General features: G+C 29.9%; 1 protein-coding gene across 1 annotated transcript; it reads right to left on the bottom strand.

The window, feature by feature from the left end:
- Positions 1-141: 141 nt before the first annotated feature.
- On the bottom strand, positions 142-19,656 carry LOC143258437 (inactive selenide, water dikinase-like protein). Its single transcript, XM_076517378.1, has 7 exons — positions 19,192-19,656; positions 17,557-17,660; positions 14,761-14,910; positions 12,905-13,017; positions 6,918-7,108; positions 3,017-3,229; positions 142-798 (listed from the first exon to the last, which is right to left on the bottom strand). Exons 1-7 carry the CDS (start codon positions 19,457-19,459, stop codon positions 614-616), a joined length of 1,224 nt encoding a protein of 407 aa, XP_076373493.1. The 5' UTR covers positions 19,460-19,656; the 3' UTR covers positions 142-613.
- Positions 19,657-21,097: the final 1,441 nt, after the last annotated feature.

The raw sequence follows: 21,097 nt of genomic DNA, 5'->3' as shown, positions 1-21,097 counted from the left end.
GTTTGTGTGTTGTCTCTTCTTTAAAAGAAGTGTATTAAAACTAATACTGTAATAATAATAATAATAATGTCCAATTACAGGATAATCTCTTAGTACACAATATTTGCATTAAACTAAATTTGCAAGCACAACAAAATCAAGGAAAGAAAAAAAAAATTTTAATATCCACATTTTTGCAAGTCTTCAAATTAATTTATTATATCTTTGGAAATAGCAACTCAAGAGCTCCATTTTAATAACTGAACCACTAATCTTCATCTATTCTAGTTCTCAATGGGAGATTTCTCAGAATAGAATCATTCCATGGACAGTCAATGCAGCATCACACGAGGTTGTTGATAGATAGTAGGAAACATCTGCTGCTCAATCCAGATTAACCTAACCATACATATCTACAAGGTTTACAAACAGACTTCGAAAGCTGTTGTCAAAATGTGGTATCTTAAAACGGTTGTTGTATCATGAAAAACAATAAAATAATGAAGCAAAATGCATCCAAAAGTTTTAGAAATATAAGAGGGCTGAAATGGATTAAATTCAAAATGAATAAAGTTCATGGAATGAAACCTTTGCTCCCACAACAGTTCACAATGTGCAAAATTAGTTAATAATGCTACCAAATCTCTCCATCTTTTTCTTTAGCAGGAACTTCAATAACTCTGGGCTTTTCAATAATACGTGCTTTTCTATTTCCTTTCTCTACAATTCCAATGATCCAAGCTTGATAACCTTCACTTTTTTCTATGTCTTTACAGAATGCAGCTGCTTGTTCTCGTGGCAAACAGATCAGAAGACCACCTGAAACAATACAACCATTATTGTTACAGAACACACTTACTTGTTCTAAATGTTGAACAGATCAGACCACCACCTGAAACAACACAATCATTAATATTACTATACAGTTGCTTGTTTGCATATCAAGCATAGTATAAAACTACCTAAAATACTACTATTATTAATTAAACAACATTCAAGAGTTTATTCTTATAACAGATTGTAATACCACCCAAATCAGTGCAATTATAAATAACATACATAAGCTGGTTCTTATAACAGACATATCAAAAGGTCACTTGAAGCAATGTAACTGTTATCATACAATACGCAGCTGCTATTTTCACAGTAAACATATTCAGAGGCCACCTGAAACAAGATAACTATAAATAAAACAGCAACTTTATTATGTAACCCAGTTGATACAGATGTTATAAAAGACTTTCCTAAGTCCATGCTTGAATATAAAAATCTTGAATCCTTAACATGCAGGAATTTTACTGGCATTTCCTGACCTTTTATGTTCATCACCCGTGCATTTCAGTGGAAACTGAAAGACTTTGGTTTTACAAGGTACGAGATACACAATGGAGATGCAATATGAACAAACCCGATTCTAATTTCAAACTTTGTTGTTTTTTGTTTTCAAGTCAAGACAATTATTTCATAAAAAATTAGTGCTGTTCAGAACTATTCTAGAACCTGTACCAAGCATCATTACATTACTCATACTGAATTGCAAACAGTCCTTACAACTTCCAAGATTAAATATGTGATACACTTGACTGATTTTAAGTTTTCGATATTGGAAAAAATTAATAAAAGAATAAAAATAGTAGAATGAACTAAAGTGAGCAAGAATATGATCTGCAATTGTTTTTAATACATATTTGCTCTGAAGAGGATGATTAAAAAATAAATCCCACATTCACAAATCAGCTTTTGTGTTAAGTGTCACGATTGTTACTTATCATTGGAAATTATATGCAATATCTTGAAATTGTGAGGTTCAAGTATTCCAGGTATAAGTTGTTTAAACTTTATAGTTTAACCAAATGAAGTAAAATCTCTAAGGGTGGGTGTGTGCATCGAAAATTAAACTTGCAACATGTAATAAAAGTTATAGACATTTCATAATACCCATTAGGACAAACACTCCAGCACTTGACTAAAACAGATATGGATTGGTTAAAAGAAGAACCACTTCACACCAATCCAAACCCACAACTTATTTCACATGTTGCAGAATTTACAAGGTTCTTTTAATATGCTATTGTTTTTTTTTCCCCATAGGTAAATGGATCCTAAAGAGTGAACATTTACATTTTTATTCTTGTTATGATTTTATAATAAAAAAATGAATTGTACTGTTTAATAATGAACACACAAAATTTGTGAAAATAGAAATTTGTTAAATAGCTGCTTCTGATGCATTCTGCATAAAAGTTTCCTTTATACAAAATGTTGCTTTAAATCAAGTATTTATGTAACAAACAATAATAAAGGGATATTTTACAATCAGTTCTATTTTAAAATATAAATTATAACCACCTTTTGAAAAATAATTTTAAAAATATTTAATTAAAACTAAAAAAACTTAGTTGCCTATGTGTTGTGTAGTTACTAGTAAAATGTAATAGAAGAAAAAAGTAACTTTTCAAAGGCAACTGTTTCAATTTCCATCACATATGTATCAAATTACAAAGGATTCACTACATAGATGGTAATATACAGTGATATCCTAAAGTAAATATCATTTTTACACTAGTTGCCTTCAGCTGCATTTCAATTCTAAGAGGTACTTTTATATGGTACAACTGGAAACCAGATAAGTGTACATGTTTTACAACTTGTTCATGTTCCATGAACTATTACAGTAGATACATACATTTATGATGTAAAAAACCAAAAACAAACAAAAACCTTAAGACTTCACACACTTGGGATTACATAGGAGCATGGAACATTTCTTATACTGTTATATCTTCCTGGAAATACATGGTAGCAAACTTGTATCACATTATACTTTTGAAGGAATAAACTAAGTCAATTAATTTAAAAATCTCATACATTTCAATACTTTTAATGAAACTTTATATACATAGTCAGACAGTACAACTTCAAATTATCTCATTTTAAGATTCAGTTACAGTAAATTCAAATTAAAAAAATAGCATAATAGATGATCAAAGTTGTTTTTTTAATTCAAAACTTTAAAAAAATCAATTTTGAGAATCACCTGAAGTTTCTGGTGAATGTCCCTGAAGTAACTGAAACATGTTGCCACAAGCTTTAGCAACAGCTGCCATCTTAGCAATAATAGGAAGATTATGGATGACAAATGACACTTCATTATTCTGGCTCTTAGCAAGATTGTGAGCATGGCCTAAAAGACCAAAACCAGTCACATCTGTAGCACCATGTGCATTGTACTTGTGCATGAGTCTGGCACCTAGAAATCAGAATAAAAATAATCATAAATACATAATGAACCACCTTAACCTCCTTTCACCCGTGTTTTGACGAAGTACAAGCAAACACTTTATATTTCTCCAATAAAAAAACATGTGGCTCAATATTCTTCATACTTCAATATTTTAAAAATCAAAAGTAATTCAGGAACCTTACACAACTATTTTGCCACTTGGAGATATACATATTTAATGACAGAATGATCACAAACAAGTTAATTAAATAAAACCATTCAATGTTATGTTATAATTATTTTTTTTCTCTAACAACTTTATTTTTAAACTACTGATACAAAAATAATTTATTTAGATGAATATTCTCAGCTCAATCATACCTCTTAGAGCCATCATTTGTCATGCCAATTATAATTTTCTTACAGGTTTAACTATACTTAAACATAGTATATCAGCATGTTGTACTGAAACAATATTTTTACACTTAGTTTTACTTTTACAGCATTTCCTACAACTAACATTTTCATTTCAAAGGACAGAAATTAGTACATTTATCCATCTATCAATTTTGGTCTCAATGGTAAAATGTTTTTTTTACAATTACTGTATGATTTACTTTTAAGATAAAAAGTGTATGTACTAATTAGATATGTAGTTTTTTGATCAAGATTGAAGCAAAATTATAAAATAAAAAAGTCTGAACTACTGGTGCCACTAGAGAGTAGATTAAAATACTTGTATAACAATGTAATACTTTTGTTTTTTATGAAGTTAACTGTAAGAAATATCAATGTTGAGAGAGGTGAGAAGGCAACAAACTTTTGGTCAGTCTCTCAGCAATTAGAAAATTACAAATCTCTAAGTCATTAAAAAATAACTGAAGAATGGAATCTAAGTTAATCAGTACAGAAAATACAATACCCTTAACCTTATGATAATAAAATGCTTTACACTGATATATAGAAACCAAGTGCAGAGTCAAAGAGAGGAACCTCTGCAGTGGAGGTTTAAGAAAGGAATATCAAAGAAAAGTTTAACAAAAGAACAAATATGACAACTGCAAGCTGTAAGAGAATAAACAAATCAAGAATGATAAAAGGTAGAAAGTAATACACTGCCTGTAAAAAACAAAGCAACTTTTAAATCTATGCATTATTAATTACCAGTAATAGATTGAAATATTATGCTTAAATTGGTATGAGTCAATTCCTGATGAGAGTAAGATCAACCTAAATAAAGTTAATTGATGTAAAGGAAACAAAACTGTGAGCATAGCACTATCCATAACAATCCCACTTGTGAAACGAAATATTTAGAAGTAATCAATATACTCATTGGGAAATACTGGAAAACAAGTTTCTTACCTATAATGAAAATTTGTGAATATCACATGCCTATTCCTGGTTTTAATAATTTAAGTAATTTACATTTTAGCACTAACTATATATATGCACCAAAATATAACTGAATGCAGAGCTAAGTGCAAGACCATACAGTTTCAATAAGTTTACCTACTGACTTGTATTGACCATGAACTGGTATGAAAGTAAGAAATATTGCTGGGGTTGATGGTTGCATATGTAAATCATCTTGGTCAATCTTAAGAGCAATTACACTACATTCATCATCAATTCTTTGTCTTAAAAGAACCCAAAGCAGGGATAAGAATCTAGTAATTTCAGATACAGACAAAAATGTCCCATGTTCATTTTGTATTTATCATCTTCAATGTACAACATTAATGTTTTTGAGCTACCCTCTCGTAGTAGAAGAATGTGTTTACTGTTAAATTATACGCATAACCATGCCTTTAATATGTTTATAATATTCAATTTACTACTTATATATTGTATATTAAGTCTGAAAATTATTATATACACACTTTTCCAGAGAAATCAAGCAAAACAGATGACTTATTCATAAATGTGTGAACAAATGACTGCTATTTCTGAAGGTAACAGCATTTGTCTGGAAATAACCACTACTAGTACTATAGTGTTATAACAAGGAATGCATTATAATCAAATTGTTACAGAATGAAGATGCAACCAAGGGAAATCTCATAGATGAGAAATGATGTGTATAACATATTTAAGCATAGTTTTTCAAACTTTAAACTAAAATCAAACACGTCACATATTTTTTCTCAATTCTCATCAAAAAAGCACTTTCAAGAACAAGCTTTAAAATTCAACTTTTTTCAACTTTGAGAAAACTGTTTGCACTAACTTAACAGAAAAGGATATTTTAAAATGTCATGTGTGCATGTGCATCCTTAAATTAATTGATATAAAATTATCATTTCAAAACTTGTTCCATGAAATACATTTATTCTGAACTAGCTCATAAGTAGCCCATGTATGTAAGCCCACAAAATAGAAATAAACAGTATTTACTAGTTGAAGTCCATTACGAATAATTAATATAAATAATTTCTCTGGCCATTTTCAGTAGTCTTGTTAAATCACCATAAATGTGAACATTCACAATTTAACAATTCCTTATAAATTCGAACTTAACAAAAATTCTGAAAAAATTAACAAGACATTTGCAGTTTCACAAAATAATGGTTTTAAAAGTCCAAATTTCCAAGTTAATTTGTGAAATAGATCTATACCTTTTAGCGTATAAAGAAAATATGGTTTTTATAATGTCCTATCCATCAACAAACATCTGTTTTTCTAGTAATGACCTTTAATACAAAAAAACTGTTTTATTTGGTATGTGTAAATTAATTTATCTAGACACAACAGCTTAACAGTCAACAACTGAAAGTATCTGTCAACTGAAGTTTAATTCATACTGAGCCTCAAATTAACAAGTTTAAACGTGTATGTATCTCTCCAAGACCAAAGAGGGAGGGAGGGAGTTTGTGGATGTACTGACTTCCCTTAAAAGTTAAAGGTGAGATTTCCCCAAAATAACAGGAGGTCGAAAAGAATGGAATGAACCTGAATTTTCTGATCTTCGTGAAATTTAAATAATGAAAGACTAAACATAATGTATAATTAATACAAAATAAAACTACCTTTACTCAGGTAACAAACAAATTTTTAAAAGGTATTGAAAAAGCAAGACATCTTTTGTGAAAACAGTACTCTCTGTTTATGTAGATACAAGATGTCAAAATCTCTAATTCTGTAAAATTCTTCCCAAACTGAAAAATCATCTTATAACATTCAAAAATCTATGACAATTGGTCATTCCCATCACAAAATAAAGGAGATTATACCCTCAAAATATCAACTGATTTGCCAGTGGGAAACATTTAGGAACAGTATATATGCTATAAGAAAGTAGACTGATCTTTTCCAGTGGCAGATCAGTTGATATTTTGAAAAGGTAGACTGATCTGCCAGTGGAAAAGATCAGTCTACTTTCTTATAGCACATACACTGTTACCTAAATCTTTCCCATAGGATACAGGTGGAACCTCAGGTAATTAACCCAGAATAATAGGTTGTTAGAGCAAAAGGAATATAGCTACTTCTTTGATTGACATGTTAAAACTGCATACACCTTCTGAAATATTCTATATTAACTAAGTGGATTGCAAATACATGGCACTGCTACATATCACATCTTTAAAAAAATAAGATACTCAATTTCACTCATACTTTTTTTATCATAATAATCTGAGACATACTACTGTTCTTATTTGTTAGATGTAAGTTAAAAACATACAACGTTTCTGTGGACATCAAAAACACTTACATGTTCTATTTAACCTTGCCATGATATCCATAGCTCGATGATATGCCTTATGCACATCTTCCTCACTAACAACTAGTTTGATCCTGTTCCATCTATCTTGGTGTTCAAGCCAATGGTAAGCACTGACTGCTACTTGGGTGCCTAATGGTTTCGTAAGCACAAGAACGTCTCCAATTACTGCATCATTTGGGCTGTAAAGAGATGTTTAATAATGAAGTTGACACATAAATACAGTTCAAAAACTAATTTTTATTCACATTAACTTGCAGTTGACACTTTTTATACCTTACACCTCAATGCTCCAAAACAAAGTTTCACTGCATGTGGAACATTACTTTTGCACAAAATGTCTTGTTTTGCATGAAATACAAATTGCAACTTTTCACACAGTTACAACCAAAATTAATATTATCAATGTATATCAATAAACTGGATACCAAAACATGGTTTCTAACTGAAATTTTAATATTAGATAATTTAACTTTTTGACTTAAAAATGAAATATTTAAATAAATTATCAATTTTCACTTGTCTTTATCACATGACATTTATTCACTCAGATTTGTCAATTTTGAATTTTCTTATCATTCCTACATGACATCACAAGTTAACATAAATTCCAAGTGTATATAAACCTACAAAATACAGCACAGTACTAACGGCATTATATTTTTATAGAAAGTTAAACCCCTTGCCATAGCCTCTTATCACATCCTCTCATTCATAAAATGTCAATAATTATCTGTGATGTTTCATCTTAGATTACTTATAACAGAAAGAGATTTTGATTTATTGATTTCCATATAAGGATAACTCATTCCTGACAGTGTTTGAGTTATCTGACCAACAGTTTCATTGATGCCATCAAGTTCATACTCACTAGGCACATATTAATCCTTGCACAATGGGCTCAGTATAAAATACACAGGTTCACATACACGTATACAAGTTAAATATTTATACTATAACTTTTAGCATATTATATGGATATTCACAAAATTTGGTATCTTTAGTAAACATTACAAGTCTTTTGTACACAAAATATTAGATTTTTAAGGAATTTTTTGCTGAAGATTTGTTTGTTAATACATCAAGTCTATTTCATTACTAGCCCAAGTGTGAAGTGAGTTTCATTTATGATTAAAAACCTATTCTTCATCCTAAAAATCTCAAATATTATTTGTGTAATCTTTAAAACCTCCCAAATATACTTCAAACATTTTGTTTTCAGTAAAACTTTAAATTTAATCTGTTATTTTCTCTACCCTAACTCTATACATGATCTGTCAGTTTGACCAACCTATAACCACCATAAAAATCAGAAATATAAATTATGCTTTTTCTGTTCTAGAATGACTACAAATTATAATAAGAAAACACAAATGTTTAGTTCATATAGTTGAAATATTATGTTATATACTTATAGATATTTATTATATCAGCCTTTCAGCAGTGCCTGGCTAACATTATAGAAGTTGCAATGATGTGGCACATGTACACTCATGTTACAACATCCAAGAATATAAAACTGGCTTTTACAAAGTAACCTGTAATGAACTCTGTACTTTTTTGCTGCTTCCTGTACGTTGTTAAGCTTTATCAAATTTCACACATGGAGGATGTAAAAGAAAGTAAATTTTTAGTACTTGTGCATGTATTGAAATAACCAAAAAGTCATATCTTACTATACTATTACCAAATAATTACATAATTATTTATAAATTTTAGTAACTATGCTGTATTTGGATCTAAAAAAACATGAAATTTCAAACTCACTAAACACCTAACTTTAAATTTAAAATTTTTAATTACAATACACACACACACACACCTTTAAATTAAGAAAGTAATTAGTGGATCTTATTAAAAATTTAATTATAATCTACAATTTGATACAAAACCTATTAAAATACATTCATAATCAGTAGTTCAATAAACTTGTGAATGCATGTTAACAAACATAGTACGGCATGAATTTTGACCTGTGATCCATAACGATAGGGTTAACTAAAAAAGAATGATACAATGTTTTATAACTTTTATAGTATGCTTTGTGAATGTTATTTTGTGTTCTTAATTGAATATTTGATAAAAATAATTATATATATATATACACATACACACATATATATGACAGATGTTTGTGTGTGTAAAACAGGCTAGAAATAAGTACTATTTTTTTTTTAATTTTACCCCTTTTTTTAAACTGTTATAAAGGTAAATAAAATACAAAAAAATAGAAATTCACTAAGATAGGAAAGAAAACACAAATGAACTATTGATGAAGTGTACACATGAACTGCAAGTGTGATGTGAAATTCAACTTGAGCTATATATTTTCCATGTTTTCACAACTCGTAATGAAGGTTGGTAGGTAGATATGGTTCAGAGAGTAATAAACAATAACATTCAATAAAAATATAGGTGTAAAATATTACAAGCTTATGACTGTTTAGAACAAGCAATTGTAATTTTCTGTTACAATCTGTAGTCATTCTAGTAAGAAAAATGTAATTTCATGTAATTTAGAGTAATTTCATATATTTTGTGGTGGTTACAATGTCAAACATACTGAGTATGTATAATGTTATGAAAAAACAGGGATTGGTATTCATTTAGATAGTCCTAGAGGATATACAAATTTGAAAACTTTAAGATAAAGAAAATTATTTTTAATCTTAACTTGAAAACCACCATGCACTGAAGACAAGCCAGAAACTGAGTCATTCTGACTCCATAAGTTCACAGACAAATCATTAGTAAAGATAATTTTAAAAATCTAGTTTTCTGTAAACAAAAACTTAATTTTTACTAACAGCTTGCCAAGCTACACAAAGACACATTTACTATAATGAAATTTATGTTATTTTCATGGTTACATAGTGATTGCTAGTTGAGTCAAAATGACTGAACTGTATACAATTAACAGTGAAGGAATGAATCTACGCAATTTTGGGGGCCAATATTTTTCAATGTAAAAATATTCATAAAACTTAATTTTAAACATTCTCTTCCCAAACTTATTTTTTTGTTAACAAAAACAGGTTTTAACAATAATTAATTAATACACAAATTCCATCACAGCTGAATAAAATATAGTTAAAACTTTTATTCTAGGTGACACTGCCTGTATGAACAACTTTTGTTTCAAAGCACATCCAAAGAGAATAAGTGATATGCTCTGGGCAACGTCATTATAAAATTTGTTCACATTAATAAAGAAACAAAAAAAAATGAGAGAGAGAGACAAAAACCTTAACACGTTTGCCAATATTTACATTTCTTTTTTCAAAAAAATTATTTATATTGACTTTTATGACCTTTAACTAGTAACTGCTTCATTTTCCTGTCCAAGCATCTTCATGCAAACTTTGACCCAGAGAGAGACATTTTTCAATTTATAAATGTTGCAGAAATATGTTTCCCAGCCCTCTTGTCATATTTCTAACAGAAACACATTTTTGTGCCAAAAGTAATGTACATAGTCTCTTTATTACATCAACAGAGTGAAAACTAAGAAGTTGTAAATCTGAAAACTTTCTTGGAGAGGGCAACTTTTAAGCAGTGTAATCACACTGCTGCAGATGTCTTAGGAGTGCAAAATTTTACTTTCCTGCATTTTCAATTAGGAATAACTGACATTACAGACTGTAGTAAGTTTTATACATCCATTAACCCTTCTACTGTGTGTGGGATGTATATTTCCCAGTGCAGTGGGATATACAAGTCTCATCTGCAGTGAGTAAGTTAAAACCAAACTGCCTTTATATAATGGAAATATGGTACCTATCTTCAGGATTTCTATACTCAGAGCTTTCCCCAGCTCTTAACACCAGACCAACTTTAATACATTTTCCTGTGCACCAATAGCCTAAAATACTTTGAGAAATAATTGAATTATTTAAAATGAGTTATTAATCAAAAGCAACTGTTGTTTTCCCCATCCCATACTAAAATTATCTACATTATTTATATGCATCTTGTGTAGTAATATAAGAAAAGTGCAAATACTAAGCATGACATTTCACACTAGTTTATAATATTTTTGTTACTATATTTTCAGGCAGGGACTGTTGCAGTCACTTCACTTGCAAGTTCATAGATTATGAAGACTGGCAAAATATTACTCAGGAAAGGTTAATATGTGATGAAACTTTGTAGAATGGACAGCAACTGCCTGTTGTGGAGATACAAGTGTAAATACTGTTTCGAAAATCTTCTGCCTTTTGTCTTCAAGTCAGTGAAAGGCAGAATACTTTCAAAACATCGTCCTCTACACTTGTATCTCCACAACAGGCAGTTGCTGTCCATTCTACAAAGTTTCATCACAAATACTCTGCCTAAACAATTTATCAAAGGTTAATCTAGTCTAGATAATTATCAAAGTTTAGATCTATATTTCAGTTAAAGATCAAAATAAACATTTCATCTCTCACATTATGCAAGTATTATATGCATTTTGTACGTCAACAGAAAATAGAAATTTGAACATTTGGTATTTAATTAAAGACTTTACAATCAAGTGCATGACTTCCTCAATGGTGGTCATATAATGATCACATCATTTGGGGAGAATATAATTGTTTTTGTTTTTTGGAGGGTAAAGGGGAATTGTAGTATTTCGTATAAATTAAGAAAAAGTATCTTTAATAGTACAAGAAAAACAACTTAAATTCGACATGTTTATTTAGGCCTTTTAAATGAAATAAATTTTTTATCATATTCTTATACACTAGGGCAGTAATGTGTGTTTAAAATACTTGTTAAACTGATATAAGGAGTGGACTCATAAATGGATTAACTATTTGCACCTACCATTCATTGTTTCATCAGGTCCCTCTATGCATTAAAATGGAAGCGCAATCATACATATAAACTAGTAGCCAGTACAATTTATGCTTTCATGAAAATTGTTTTCATAATTTTCAGTTTAATCAAAAATTGTAATCGGTGTGTAATTGAGTAATCAGTATACAATTCTTTTTTTGTTTGTTTATTGTTGGTTTTTTTGCATCATCATAAAGTAACAAAGAAAAATTGTGGAGAAATGTTAATGAAGTATTTTCAGTTGCCATTAATGCTTATGATACTGCCTGCTTTAAGTATTTCTATGTAATCAATAAAAAGGTGCTACTGTGCTGATCAGGTTATAATACTAATTAACCTTCCAAGCAAAACCTTACTATTTGTTTTACTGGGATGTGAATAAATCAGAATGAAAAAATAGAGGCTAATGGCAAGCGCAGTCAATTGTATAACTAATGCTGTAATCTGGAGATGCAGTAAAGGAGGGAAAAAAATGCATTATTTTTTAAATATATCAAGTGCATTTCAACTCATTATTTAAATATTTATGAAGAATTAACATTTATGCCTCTATATATATTTCCTTTATTTGTATAATGTTATGAGTAGGAAAGACACTTAAAACTTTCTACAACATAACACTGACATTTTCAATTTAATTATTCACTTCAGATAAAAACCACCAAGTTTTTTGCCATATTTTCAACTGCCACTTTATAGTTTAAGCAGGAGTATTTTGTAAAATCATGGTTGGTAGAATTTCACCTTGTAGCCACTATCAAACTCACTTCACGTGCATTTTCATCCCCAACATTCAGCATTACTTTGATCTCAAAATAAATATGACAAAAGTACACAAGTTAATTGTGGTATAACCCTGACTTAAGAAGCCTAGCCTGTTCCAGAAAAGACTGTTTGCCATTAGTTGCGCAGATTTCCAATTTACTTCCAGGACTTATAATAAAAAGGTTTCTGTGGCAAGTTTGAGAGAATATAAATCTAGTGTTTGGTAAATGTTGGCAAAGCATTTAACAAAAAGCTTTGTTTTTTAATACTTTGATCTTTTAGTTTATTAATGAAACTTATTCTTTAAATCTCTTAGAAAGTTCTAGAAATTCTACACAGCTTTAAACTGCTTGCAGTATCTTATGTCACAGTTATAAAATATATACTGTACTCACATAATAAATTCATTTGGTTGACAAACACTAGTTGCAACACCACCTATTGTAATCCATGGATTTAGCACAGATTGTCCCCCTGTTACATTACAACCAGCTTCATAAGCACAATCCTAAAAAAACATGAAAAAATAGAACTTTGAATTATGAACAACATTTCTTTAAATATCCAGTGTTTTAACATAATCCTTTCTAGCTTAATTTACTAAGTAAATAAGCTATACCACAAAAGATCATTTGATGCACATATTAACTTGTTCTTTATCTGAATTTGTATTTCTAATAGATACTTACCTCCATGCTCAAATTAGCTATTTCTTCATAGAGTTGTACTCTTATGCCACAGATATTTGTATGCCTTGTTAAACTTCACATAATAATCATAATTATGTATCATACAGGAATACTCCTGACAACGGAAGTGCAACACACTTTACACAAAAATCTTCATTCTATGACAAGATTAGATAAAAAAGAAAAGTGTACCAAGAAAGTAAGGAGCTAGGTACAAATGTACACAGAAGTACATATCTACCAGAAATGCATTTTCAGGTAAGAAAAATGTGAGCTTCTGATACAGTAACTCACCTCTGTACACAGATCAGTTAAAATTTCACAGTGAAATGGTGGCAGGACCATTTCAAAAATTGCCTAGATTACCTTATGAAACTATCATATTCTATCTAGAGAACCAACAACAGCTACAAGGAATAATGTTGACTTTATTGGATTATATTAAAAATAATTCATTACAAATTATGATTTTTTTTGTAAATGAGAGTCTTACAATGTTTATTGAAAGACTGCCAAATTTGGTGCAGATATACATACAATATTGAAAAGGTAGAAGTATTAACTCTATAGATGTTATATGAGTTCAAAGTGGTCATGTTTACCAAGCCTCTGATGAAAGAGTTAGTACAAGTTGGATAAGTGTTATTGTTGTATACCAAAATGAGATACAAAAGCCCTTTAATGTTAAAAGGTACATTGTAGCTGGTAAATATTTGAAAAATAAAAAAGACGATATATAATAAGGGTGATGAAAAATAAAAACAAAAGTTGTTGTTTTGGCAGTTAGAAAGTACAACTAAAGATTAATTTATGAGCAATACTTAACCTATTTAAGAAATAATTAGACTGAATATTTTAAACAAATCTAGACACACACTGGTCTAGTATGATATTGCAATTCCAGTTTTGATAATGACAAAATGAGAAATGTGTTGATGCCAGTCCACATTAAAAAAATATTTCTGGCTGACTGGTAAGTTACTTCATTGTATACTTTCAGAAATATACAAAATTAGAATGAAAGTTTTGGAAATTAATGCTACTATTTCACCATGAAAAAAACATTAAATCAAATTTTTAATGTAAAAGAAAAGTAAAAATGAAACACACATTCAAGCCATAATGTCTACTGCCTAGTAGATTAGTGTGTCATATCAGCAAGCTGTCTACACACCTTACTTGTCCCAGGGCATCAGACTAAAATTAATGTCAAGTCAAACCATAAAAGCTTCATGTAACAAGTTGAATGCACCCCTATCAACTTTGTTTCAAAAACCTGAATTCCTTCAGCACTATATAAAATCTTTTTTCCAATAGCAACTTTTACAGATTAAATATAAAAAGTACAAAATATTCTAATGATAATTGAACAATACAATTCTCAGACATAATTTTCTGAAGTTCATAATGAAAATCTGTCTACAAATAATGAAATAAGTGAGAAATACATTTACACACATTTTCTTTTTACATAAAATACACCCCTAACATTTGTATAAGAAAAGAAAGCTACAAACGTTAAGGAACTTAGGCTTCTTTAAAATTTCATAAGAAATACTTACTTTGAAACCTCTCATCATCAAAGGTATGACAACATCTCTCTCTTTTTCTGATAGTTTGGTACTGACACCCAACAGCATAAGCATATTATCACACTCTGTAACTCCCAAAGCATACAGATCACTGAGAACGTTGGCACAGGCAATCTTGCCCTACAACAAATATACAAGTCAAAGGAAACAAATTTATTATGTCATTTACTCTTCATTTATTTTAACACTGTTGGATGATCTCCTGACAATTAGCAAGTAAATCTAAAACAACAAAGATTCTAACATAACATAGAAAGATCTCATGGGAAAACAAACATTGTAAGAGCACACATTTTGAAAGACCTTTTCCTACATGCAGACAGATTTGGCTAATACCATAAATAGCTACAATGTACTTAATAAATCACAAAGATTTATTTGTTTAGAGTTCTGTAATAGAGTGACACTGTTTTCTTTTGTTAACTTATTTACCAATCAGTTATTTTGTTATACTTATCACTATTTCCCAATAATCCATTCTTACAAATTTTTCTGCCTCCTTCACTTTTTTCTCCATGTTTTCGTATTGTGGTTTTTGTTTTTCTAATCTTTTTTTCACCTTGGTATAATTTATTAACACCCATGTTTTCCTTTCCAAGTTGAAAATTGTAATATAATATGGTTATTGTTTTTTTTCTTATTATTTCAGTTTATGGTGTGATATATATGCACTTATTATGAGATTTATTTAGCAACTGAATTGTTTATGTTTATTTCTCCACAAGTAAACTATTCTGCTAGATGATGTGCAAAATAATAATATTAATTCTTTAATGAGTTTGTGTTTTTGGCAGTTTTCTATTTAACACTGTGCATTTTATGTTAAATTTGTATTTGCCCACCTTCCTGGATTTTTTTTTTACTATAATGTTTTATGTAGACTAACTGTTATTTAATTTGCTTTCCAATAATCTCTAGTTACATTTTCAATATTTTTTTTATTAATGTTTCTGAAATTTTGTCTTTTACCCATGTTAAAACATCATTTGTTTCTATACAAATTTTTCCTGAAGCCTATATTCCTTCTAGTATTCTTCTACTACATTTTCTTTTTTAAGAATTCTAATTCAAAATGTGTAATTAAAACAACTGATTATTTTCTGCTTGTTCAATGATTTTACATATTTCTTCTTTTATGTAACTGTAATTGTCTGGCAGTATTTTTTGCAGTGTTTGTGGTATATCTGTATCATTCTCTATCTTTGTTTCTACTTTTGTTTCCTCATACATGCATTTCATACCAAATATGTATACTAGTTGTTTCGTTTTTCTTTTCAACATTTTTGATTTTTCAAACCATATAATGTAGCTAGGACTATTGCATTTTGTTTTCCTCCACAACATCATTCATTGCATTTGAATCTATTACTTGTTTTTTCTTTCAAGATATATTCTACGTTTTTCATTTTTGTTAGTGTTGTTTTACATGTCAGGCATTTCTGTATCTTGGTGAGTAAATTTATCTCCCGACAAAATTTTTTTGCCGCACTTTCATCATTAAAAAACTAAGATAGTTTTAATAGGTATAGCTGTTTTCATAACTTAGTGTTTTCTCATTTATGGGTACATGTTACTTGTAGAATATTTTTTCTGTAAATAATTTATTTTCCTTTCCAACTATATTAATGTAATTGTCATGTAGTAATTTTATGTTTTGAGGTTGAGGGTTTTATATTTTCCTTTTTTCTGATCTATTATTATTCTAATTTATAACAACTTTTCTTTTTCTTTTTTTGAGTTACTCATCTAATCCTCACATTGGTTGTATTTTTTGATAGTGATCTGTTTATGTAATTGATTGTTATTTTCATTCTTTTCTAGAGTTTTATGATGGCAACCCAGGTATGGAACTCTTTCATCGTATTTGAATACTGCAATACATATATCTGTACACTTTGACAAAATTATGTCCACCTATCATAATAGAGTATATAATTTTAACTTCCAAGTTCACTCAAAAGATTAAAACAGCTACCCTTATTAATTATGCAAACATTTTCCATACATTTATTATCACACACACACACTAATGAAATTAAATAATTACATTTAAATGAAGTTAAATAAGTAACCAAAATTTTACTACAAATTACTAAATTAGTTTTAGGTAGAAATAAGGTAATTTAAGAAATTGTCACTACTTTATATGGATGTACACCTTGAACCACATACAAAAGCAAGACAGTCACAGTAAACTATCACTTTACTGATATAGTTCAGTGTCATGTTAATTAGTGCCTCTACCATATTGGGGGAAGAAATGCTAGCTTCAAGAGGTAAGTTGTATCTTACTTTCCCCCAAATGGTTGTACCTTATTTTCCTTATTTTATTTTATGTTTATCTTTTTCTTATTTTTATTTTAACTTGGGAGAGCAGTTACCTCCCCACAATTGTCTGCAGGTACTGAAAGGTGATATAGATGAGAGACGTTGTGGGCTACAGCACCGACATCCGTTCTCCTAATTTCTAATCTTCTTAGGTAGACTAGCAAATTGGAGGTTAAAACTGACAGACTGTGTATCCCCACCACAATGGGGGTCCTAATTCAGCAGTCACCTCCAAAACCTAGAATACATATTATAATCCCACTTTGTAGCTTGTACCCTAGGATCTTTTTAAAAATATGCTGCATATTTTGTTTAATTTTAATGTGTTTTATTTATGGCTTAAAATTTATGGTTATAATACATGTACATGTATATACATACAAGTTTTTGATAAGAAAACAAAATATTACTTGGACACAAAATAAACTTTTCATGTACCATAATATAGGGGTCTTCCACAAGAGGATACAAGAAATCAGTTGTCTGGACTAATGACAATCCACCATGCCTCAAGGGGGTAATGCTGCAATCCATGCCAATCCCTAAGCAGGAAAGTGCTGTAAATTAACTTGACTGTACAATTAAAATAAAATTTTAATTTTAACTTATTATATATTTCCATATAATCATAAACTGTTAACTCAAGCATTTAAACAGTATTTTGTTAATTGAACTATAAGGAAAAATAAATAAGGCCTGAGAGAATACTTGAATTAGTACTCAAAGAAACTATTTGCTTAATTATGTTTCACATATATTTTTGTTACATATAAAACCACAATGTACTTTACACGTGAATATATATATATATATAGACACACACACACACGTATATCTTATTTACAGTAGCCTTTAATTTTTAGGTCAACAACATTATGTATCTGGAATAAACTTTAAGCCTAGAATTATAACAATGATATATACACATAGGTAACCAAGAGAAAAATACAGATAACATTTACCTTTTAAAACTAATATCTTGTATATCTGATATGAATTTTGAACTCACCACCCTTTTGATTTGTACCATGCAAATAACTAGATAAGTTGTAAAATTTCTTACCAGTAGCAACCATTATTAAAGTCATGGAAGTTTTTCACTTAACCTGAAACACCCTCAGATAAACTTAACAAGTGAAAACTTTTACTTGCTTAAAAACATATCTGTGAAATTAAGTAACAGCCTATCTTGCACAACCATTTACCCCATTATAATTATTGCCATTTATTACAAAAAAAAAACACAACAAAATCACTTTTGATTAGACAATCTTTAGTTTACTAATAGTTACACCATTACCACTACTAGATATGATCAGTTGCTTACTGGTTTGTCATAAACTCAGTCTACTCATAGTCATAACTCATATTAATCATAGAGCCAAACAGTATATGATATATTAATTATCAGTTAATTGTTTGCAATAGAACCGACACAAGAGAAGACCCCCTCCACCAAGCTAAAAGTATTACTTTCTGATGACGAGAAACCCACTTGAAGTAAAACTGTATCTCAGTTACCCTGAAGATGACCAAAGAAGGTCGAAATGTTATTTACTTTATTTTTAAAAGGTTTAATATCCATACCAGCTGTCTTGAGCTACAGTAAGAGCAATACTTTCCATAACATTTATCTAATTTTTTAATCCGTGATGACGAGGAATATGGGTCTTTACATATGTATTGATCTATTTTTTTTAAATATTTATTTATATCTGATCCTATACCAAATACAAACAATTTTAAAAAATAAAATAATATTAATACAATCAGTTAAATCCTAAGACGTGTAAACCAGTCTCATTCTCAGCTCAAGCATTCCCTAACTTGTGGGACCAATGAGATATGAAATGCATGTTTCATTAGTCCCTCAAATTAGGTAATGCTTGAGCTGAGAAAAACTGGTTTACATGTGATAGGGGTTTAAGTGGTAGTATTAATATTATCTAACGCAATTCACGTTACTAATACTCACTATAGTAGTAATATACTATTAATATGATACTCTGTAGGAATGCTACCACTACTAATTAATATTAAACCCGGTGAATATTATCCAAAACACATGTTTACCAATTCGAGGGATACCCAAATGCATATATTGGACTTGTTCAGCATCACCATCACTATCTTGTTGAAGTCCCTCCAGGAGTTTGAGCAGAACCTCCTGGGGGACTTTATACCCTCATCCTTTTAGATCAGAGAATTTAGTAAGCCGAAACGCTGCGTGTAAATCATGTGCAATGGGGTCAAAAGGCCGTCGGATAGCAAGAATTGTTGAATTTGCAGTACCAACTTCGAGCTCTGCAGCTGCAATTGCTGGTTGTTGTGGAGTTCCCATTGCGTAATTAAAGCCTTAGAGTAAGAAAAATGATATTTTAATCATTACAGATTTTTCATCGACCCCTAAAGCCAATTCACTTTAGCCCTTTGTCCTCTCTTTTAATTTAAAATGGCTGTCGTTCTTTGTCAGATGTAACAAGAGAATCTTGGGTAGTTTCTGAAATATGATTGGCTGAATACTCCCGCCTCGATGTCACCTAATAGGTAGGGTGCGCGTGATTTCTAAAGTTATGTAAAAGTGCCCTGCAGGGAGTAATCGGAATTCTGACCACCAGTATGTTAAGGCACATTTCTCTATTTCTCAATGTTACGAATTATTTAAAAAATACTTATTCTACAATTTCGTCACTTTACGTTTTCATTTTTATTTTGTAAAATTTTTATCATATTTATTGACTGTAGGTTTTTAAAATATATTAGAAGTGGTACGTCTGAATTTGTATGATCGTATAAATAGTGAGAACACACGAGGTTGTAATTATGAAGCCCCCCCACTAGTACAGCTATATGTATACGGATTTACAACGCTAAAATCGGGGGTTCGATTTCCTTCGGTGGGTTCAGCAGATAGACAGATGTGGCTTTGCTATAAGAAAACACACACTGTAATTATGAAATAATACTATTTATCAATTGAAGAAATTCTGTTATTTAAACATTAAAATTAACTAGTTTGTGGCCCCCGCTAGTACAGCGGTATGTCTCCGGATTTACAACGCTAAAATCAGGAGTTCGGTTCTCCTCGGTGGGCTGAGCAAATAGCCCTTTGTGGCTTTGATTTACGACACACACACACACACACACACACACACACACACACACACACACTAGTTTGTGAAAAGGTTTTTGTAAATATTTTGTTTTAGTAATAAAAATAATTGATATATAGCTTGTTTGCTGGCACTAAAGAATCAATTTCATTATTTTTTATGCTTTGGTCACCAATTACTATACTTAGTTGATTATATAAGATCATTTCACATTCCTTAAAAAAAAATCCGAATAAAATTAATTCGCTACAGTAATTCAGTTTTGCGATGCTACTGTTGTCGCTACATACTTATAAATATAGTGGCACCATCACTACCGGCGCTTTTAAAACTGACATTTTCATGATATGTATTGATAAATATATATATGTATATATTCAATAACTTAACTCACAACAGCTTATTCACATTCGTTAGTGATGATAGGAAAGCAATTAACAACCATACAGCCTTTCATACATTTAATAATACGACTTATAGAAATAGAAATATGAACCTTTATCTCTATTCTTCATTCGACTATTTACTTGAGTTGTTTACTTTCATTTCTCTCTAACATTTATAGAAAAAACTTTTCTTGAGCACTGACTATTTAAAACATAATATGGATTTAACGCTATGAGCAGCAAAATGAGTCAAAGTACGTATACCACGATTTTTTACAGAGTGCAATTCAAATGATATGTATTTAATGTCAGAGTTATCAAATATTTATATCACCCAACATCTATAGTCTGTAACATTTAACGGTAAAGGAAAGTAAATACAAGATATAGTACACAGGAATGCTGGAAAAACTGTAAATATGCATTTCAGAGGCTCTAAAGGTTATAAGTACAATATCCAAACAATATATTAGTCAAAAA

The sequence above is a fragment of the Tachypleus tridentatus genome, chromosome 8 (genome assembly GCF_004210375.1).
Source record: "Tachypleus tridentatus isolate NWPU-2018 chromosome 8, ASM421037v1, whole genome shotgun sequence".
In the NCBI taxonomy this organism is placed as follows: Eukaryota; Metazoa; Arthropoda; class Merostomata; order Xiphosura; family Limulidae; genus Tachypleus; species Tachypleus tridentatus.
This window is presented reverse-complemented; position numbering and strand designations above follow the sequence as displayed.